At 46.9% G+C, this 6,821-nt stretch overlaps 1 protein-coding gene across 2 annotated transcripts in view; it reads left to right on the top strand.

The window, feature by feature from the left end:
• Nucleotides 1-1,542: 1,542 nt before the first annotated feature.
• The window catches only part of FBXO21 (F-box protein 21), a 46,342-nt gene continuing 41,063 nt past the window's right edge, over nt 1,543-6,821 (top strand). Inside the window, exons 1-3 of one of the 2 annotated variants that reach the window (XM_026015902.2) lie at nt 1,543-1,840; nt 2,608-2,743; nt 5,111-5,205. In XM_026015902.2, the coding sequence (XP_025871687.2) occupies nt 1,602-1,840; nt 2,608-2,743; nt 5,111-5,205 (470 nt within the window). In that variant the 5' untranslated portion in view covers nt 1,543-1,601. The remainder of the gene's footprint in view (nt 1,841-2,607; nt 2,744-5,110; nt 5,206-6,821) is intronic. The other variant, XM_072722929.1, reaches the window with a different exon arrangement.

Genomic DNA, 6,821 nt, shown 5'->3' with positions numbered 1-6,821 from the left:
ATTACGACACACTTGTTTAGAGCACACTCAAGCAGACGCGAAGAGCTCTGAATTTACATCTAGATCACGGGATTCTGAGCAAGTTTATCTGTCTGAAACTCAGTTTCCCCCACCTGTAATTTGGGGAGATAAGAGCTGAGAGGGATATTGGGAAGGATCGCTCAGCTCATGCATAGGAAGTGCTGAGGATGCACAAGAAAGATGGATTCTGTTAAGATCGCGGGTTCGGGGGTGGGGGGGGGGAATCCCTGGGTGGCTCAGCATCCCTGGGTGGCTCAGCGGTTTGGCGCCTGCCTTTGGCCCAGGGCGCATCCTGGGGTCCCGGATCGAATCCTGCGTCGAGCTCCTGGCATGGAGCCTGCTTCTGCCTCTGCCTGTGTCTCTGCCTCTCTCTCTCTATGTCTATCATGAATAAATAAATAACATCTTTAAAGAAAAAAAAAAGAGGGATCCCTGGGTGGCGCAGCGGTTTAGCGCCTGCCTTTGGCCCAGGGCGCGATCCTGGAGACCCGGGATCGAATCCCACGTCGGTCTTCCTGCATGGAGCCTGCTTCTCCCTCTGCCTATGTCTCTGCCTCTCTCTCTCCCTCTCTCTGTGACTATCATAAATAAATAAAAATAAAAAAACTTTAAAAAAAAAGAAAAGAAAAGAAAGAAAAGAAAAAAGATCGCAGGTTCATAGCTCCCAGAGCCACACCACAGTTTGCAATGGCGCTGCTGGGAATTTACCCCAAAGATACGGGACACCTGCACCCGATGTTTATTTATTTATTTTTTTGAAGATTTTATTTATTCATTCATGAGAGGACAGAGAGAGAGAGGCAGAGACACAGGCAGAGGGAGAAGCAGGCTCCATGCAGGGAGCCCGACGTGGGACTTGAGCCCGGGCCCTGGGATCGGGCCCTGGGCTGAAGGCAGGTGCTTTACCTGCTGAGCCACCCAGGTGTCCCTGCACCCGATGTTTCTAGCAGCAATGTCCACAATAGCCAAACTGTGGGAGGAGCCTCGGCGTCCATCGAGAGATGATGGATAAAGAAGCTGTGGTCTATGTATACGATGGAATATTCCTCAGCCATGAGAAACGACAAATACCCACATTTGCTTCGACGTGGATGGACCTGGAGGGCACTATGCTGAGTGAAGTAAGTCAGTCGGAGAAGCACAAACATTATATGGACTCATTCATTTGGGGAATATAAAAAATAGTGAAAGGGAATAAAGGGGAAAGGAGAAAAAATGAGTGGGAAATATCAGAGAGGGAGACAGAACAGGAGACTCCCAACTCTGGGAAACGAACTAGGGATGGTGGAAGGGGAGGAGGGCGGGGGTGGGGGTGACCGGGTGACGGGCACTGCGGGGGGCACTTGGCGGGATGAGCACCGGGTGTTATGCTATATGTTGGCAAATTGAACTCCAATTAAAAAAAAAAAAAAAAGAACGTGTTTCCCTCCGCCAGCCGCCAGCCGCGGCCCGGGCAGAGGGGGTGTGGCCACGGGGCGGGTGGGCGGGGCGATCCCGGGGCCCGCCCCTCGAGGCGGGTGGGCGGGGCGAGGCGGGGCGCCCTGGCGCGCGCGCGCGGCGGGCCCAGGTACGCGGACAAGATGGCGGCGGCAGCGGTCGACAGCGCGATGGAGGTGGTGCCGGCGCTGGCGGAGGAGGCCGCGCCCGAGGCGGCGGGCCTCAGCTGTCTGGTCAACCTGCCCGGCGAGGTGCTAGAGTACATCCTGTGCAGCGGCTCGCTGACGGCCGCCGACATCGGCCGCGTGTCCAGCACCTGCCGGCGGCTGCGCGAGCTGTGCCAGAGTAGCGGGAAGGTGTGGAAGGAGCAGTTCCGGGTGAGGTGAGCCCGCCGCCCGCGCCCGCGCCCCCGCCCCCCGGGCCCGGCCCGCGCCCGCCGCGCCCCCGCCTCGCCGCCCGCGCGGACCCCCTCGGCGGAGGCCCCCCGGACCCCCTCGGCGGGCCGGCAGACAAAGGCCTCCAGGCCGCCGGCCCCGGGCCCCGGGGCTCCCCGCCGCCGCCGCCGCCGCCGCCGCCGCCCGGATTGCGCGGCCCGGGCCCGCCGTGCACCGCGACGCCGCGGGGACCGCCGCCGGGCCGCCCTGCGCGCTCCTTTGTGCCGGGCCCCGGGCTAGCGCGCCGACACGGATCCCGCGCCCGCAGCCGGGGAGGCGGACGCAGCATCCCCGGCCGCGGGCCCGCAGCACGGACCTCGGGGTGGGACCCCGGGTAAATCTGGCTCCCGCACACTTGCCGGATGACCTTGGGGGGGGGGTGGCCACTTCCCTTTCTTTTGAGCCTGGTTCATCGACTTTACGCGGGGATCGCCAGACCCGTGTTTCACTGCGGTCATTACATGGATGATGCGTAAGGAGCGTTGACACAGGGCCCGGCTCTTGGGAGGCGCGATCGGTCGTCACTGTTATTGTTGCTGCAGCTGCCCCCATTTCCTAGATGGGCAGTGGAGACCCCGCATTCCTCCGCCTGCTTCCCCCAAGGTCATGCGGCGAGCTGCGTGCTGGGTCCCCCGCCGGGGCCCCTGCTGCCCCTGTTTCTCAAGGCCGCCTTCGGTGTCTCCGTGAAGCTGAGAGGGTGTTTCTCTCCTTGTAGGTGGCCTTCCCTTATGAAACACTACAGCCCCACCGACTACGTCAATTGGCTGGAGGAGTATAAAGTTCGGCAAAAAGCTGGGTTAGAAGCCCGGAAGATTGTAGCCTCATTCTCAAAGAGGTTCTTTTCAGAGCACGTAAGGATCTGTTGATGTAGCCCCCGCCCCGCCCGCCCCCCTCTTTTGCCTGGTAGCCGGGTGTGTGTGTGTGTGTGTGTGTGTGTGTGTGTGTGTCCGGGCCCGTAGGCATTAGCTCATCCAGCTCCTTCTGATAGCCCTTTTTCAGTTCTCTCCCAATCCCTGACTCACTTAGATGGCCGCAAGAGTCATTGTGTCCTCCTCTCCAGCAACACGAAGCCATTTGTCCCTGCCAGCTTTACTTTTTCTAAAGCCAGAGAGAGAGAATGGGGGTGGAGAGGGAGGGAGGGACCCACAGCACAATGTAGAGGGGATCCGGATCAGCATTATGTCTCTTCTGAGGAGGTTAAACATCTTTTTTACAGCCTCCGCTTGAGCTAAGGGATCACCAGGGATGGAACACTACAGATTTCACCCAGTTGTTTTCCCAGAAGGGTTGACGAAACTCAGTTTTTTTTTTTGTTTGTTTGTTTTTTCTTCTCTCTGGCTTTGCAGGTTCTAAATCAGTAGTGAATAGCATTATTTCTTAAGATAACAGAACTGGAAACTATCTGTTGTAAATAAGAATTCTTACTCCCTCTGTTAAATTATCTAGTGTTCTTTAACCCTGAAAAGTTTTTGTGGTTCTTAAAAATATTGCTGAAACGCCTGGGTTTTTGTTGTTGCTTTTGTTTTCCCACAGAGTATCTCAGGAGTTTCTGTATTAGGTCATGAGTCTTAACTTTTTGTAATTCTGGGAAGTAGTTCACACTAATATTTTAAATTTATTTCTGATTGAGGGTCTAGAAGTAGAGCCAGTCTGATTTATTTATTTATTGGGTTTGAGGTTTGTTTTGTTTTGAGTAAACTGTATGCCCAGTGTGGGGCTTGGACTCAGGACCCTGAGATCAAGAGTCACATGCTCTACTGAGTGAGCCAGCCAGGCGCCCCTGATTTATTTTACTATCCTGGTTTACTGAAGATTACTTCCTCTTTTCTTTCTTTCTGTTTTTTAGGATTTTATTTTTTAAGTAATCTCTGCACTCAATATGGGGCTTGAACTTAACAACCCTGAGATCAAGAATTGCATGTTGTCCTGACTGAGCTAGCAGGGCACCCAGATTAATTTCGTGTTTTCTAATTTTAATTAATGTTATTTCATGGATTCACACGAGAAACATTTTCAAGGCTTTTCAAGTTTTGAAAAGGAAAATCTGAACTTTGGACAAATTTGAACTTATTCCCCTGTAGAGAATAAAGCTAGATATCCTCCAGTGTAATTCATTTCTTTTTTTGATTTTATTTCTTTATTAGAGAGCAGGAGCTAGAGTCAGAGCAAGTGGAGGGTGTCGGGAGGGGATGGCAAGCCAGCTGGGCACTGAGCGCAGAGCCAGAAGCAGAACTTGATCTCAAGACCTGTGCCGAAATCAAGAGTTGGACACTTAACTGACTGGGCCCCCCAGGAGCCCCCAGTGTAATTTCTATAAATGTTGGTTGATATTAGGATGGACAGAATTTATGTTCTATTCTAGGTAAGCCATGCCCTGGCCAAAAGCATTCATATCAAATTTTAAACCTGTACAGATGTGTTTGTACACACATGTATTTGGATGCTAGATGTATTTGATGCCCTTGTTCATGGGCTACTAGTTTGCAACCTCTACTTCTAGTCCAGCTGGTTTTGTGTGCATTTTTAACAGCCTGTGTGTTTGTCTAATAATGATGAATTGTTGTTTTTTTCCTTAGCTCCCTCTTTCCCTGTACTACTGCCTAATTAGAAATATGTCAAGGACTTTGAACATAGCAGGAATATACTTAAGATTGATCTGTGGGTGGATGATTACTTTGGCTCAGGATCCTTATATTCCTGTGTTCTCTGCATGCACACAGGTTGACATGAAATTTCCTGCATACTTTCAAAACAAAGTGGGAGAAGTAATAGAATTTTAAAGCTCATTGGTACCACCGCCTCCATTTATAGAGGAGAAAATAGGCCCAGTGGGTTAAGTGAGTTGCCCAGAGTACTAGACTTCTCTTTCTGGCCCTCTACTCCTACTTGAGTACAACATAAATTGCTTGAAATCATTGTTGTAAATTATGATATTTTGTATTTCTAATCCTGTTTCAGAGCTATTTTCCTTTACATTAGAACGCTGGAGTATTCACTTTCAGGAATTCCAGACTGTGAAAATATCACTAATTTACAACTGACAGTAAGATCGGAACAAATTATTGTTATTCTACATGTTACTTTCCACCCATAGTGGGTGGTGCAGGATAGTGTGGGACAGCTGTTACCACTTTCACGCACATGAGCATCTCTGTTTGCAACTCAGATTTGTGTGTGAGAGTGTTATTGAGGCCTGTTTCTATATGTCTTCTTCATAGGTCCCTTGTAACGGTTTTAGTGACATTGAGAATCTTGAGGGACCAGAGATATTTTTTGAGGATGAATTGGTGTGTATCCTAAATATGGAAGGAAGGTAAGTCATAGTTTTAGCAGGGATTGGTTTTTTTGTTCATTCTTATAATAATGCCCAGAATTAACTGCCGTAATTTCTATGTGGCCGAACCCTGGGATATGTTTTCCAAATATTTCATGTCTTGCCATAGTTATAGTTTTGAAAAATTCTGTGTAAATAATGTAAATACACTGAGACAATTGACACTTAAACCTTGCAGAAATCCTTTTGGAAAGAAAAGAGAATTAGTATTTATTCCTACTACTGGTCAAATACTATGCTTGGCACTTGTATCTATTATATCATTTAGTAATATAAACCACTTTCTACCTGTCATCACCGAATTTGTCTGTTATGGATTGAATTCTTTTCTTTTTTAATTTCTTAGGCATGTCTTAATTTACTGAATGATTTGTTTTTTTTTTTTTCTTTTTAACAATTTCTCAATTTTGTTAAGAAATAATCTTAACTTTGGCCATGAAGGTTATAGGTATCTTGTTGAACCTTTCTTTTATCTCTCCTGATCAAGAAGAATCCATTATCTCTTGTTTGTTGCTTAAAATATTTTATGCTCATATTTCCTGTATGAAGGCTAGTTTTCGGTTTACCTAAAACTAAAAGATGGCTTGGCTTCCAGTTTAGCATACCTATGAAGATTTTCTGCTCTAAAAGTTTTGGAAACTATTAATGATGGAAGATAAGAATGCTAGCTTAGCAACTTTCTTAAGAGAGCTCATTGTGGAATATCTCAAAAACAAGGTGTAGGATTTTTCTTGTTTTTAAAGAGGTTTAAGAGAGAGAAATATCTATCAGTGGAACAACTGTAGGGGAAAGGTAAGATGTGCCACTATTCTAGGCCTTGGATGAGTTCAGATGCGGAGGTCATTTTTCCGTTTCTATTTTGGTTTATCTATAAATGAATTGAAGTATGATCTAATGGTCAGTATTGTGCAGCCTTAAAAATAAAAGCTGACCTGTCTTTTTTACGTATATGTGTGTATACTTTCAAATACATAAACATAGTGTCATGTGTACTAAGTTTATTGGTTGTTTTAGTTTTGATTTGATGTTGAGTGCAGACTTTGTTTCCTCTTCTTTATGCTGTTTCTCCCTTCCTCCATACTCCCTCCGTTTGCATTGGCTTTCCCTGCTTTACCCCTGTAATTAATGGTGACAGTTTAGCCTGTGTTCTTCCATGCTGATATATATCCATACATGTGGTCATGGAGGGAGATCATTTATTTCACAGAATTGTGATCATAAAATAGGTGCTTTTCTGTGTCTTTTGTTTTTTTTTCCGTTCACCATTACCTTTGGAAATTGAATTAATGATAAAAAGTCAAGTTCATTTTGTTAATGGCTATATACTGTCTTACAGTATATATTATAGTTAACTATAATTTGTTGATGAGCAACCACTTTCTTCTCCATCTTGTGTTATTGTAGAGGATGATGTTTTTTTGTAGTTTCATTTCTAAGTAATAGGTTCCTAGGAATGAATGTCCGAGGTCAGACTATTGAATGTTATTGAAAAAACATAAAAGATAATGCGTCCTTGAGTGGGGAGACTTACCATCACAAAAATGTCAGTTCTTCTAAAATTAACACATAACCCTAGTACCATTCCAATTAGAATC

This window comes from Vulpes vulpes, chromosome 10 (assembly GCF_048418805.1).
Source record: "Vulpes vulpes isolate BD-2025 chromosome 10, VulVul3, whole genome shotgun sequence".
Taxonomy (NCBI): Eukaryota; Metazoa; Chordata; class Mammalia; order Carnivora; family Canidae; genus Vulpes; species Vulpes vulpes.
Note: the sequence above shows the minus strand (reverse complement) of the source record. Positions and strands in the feature narration are given on the sequence as shown.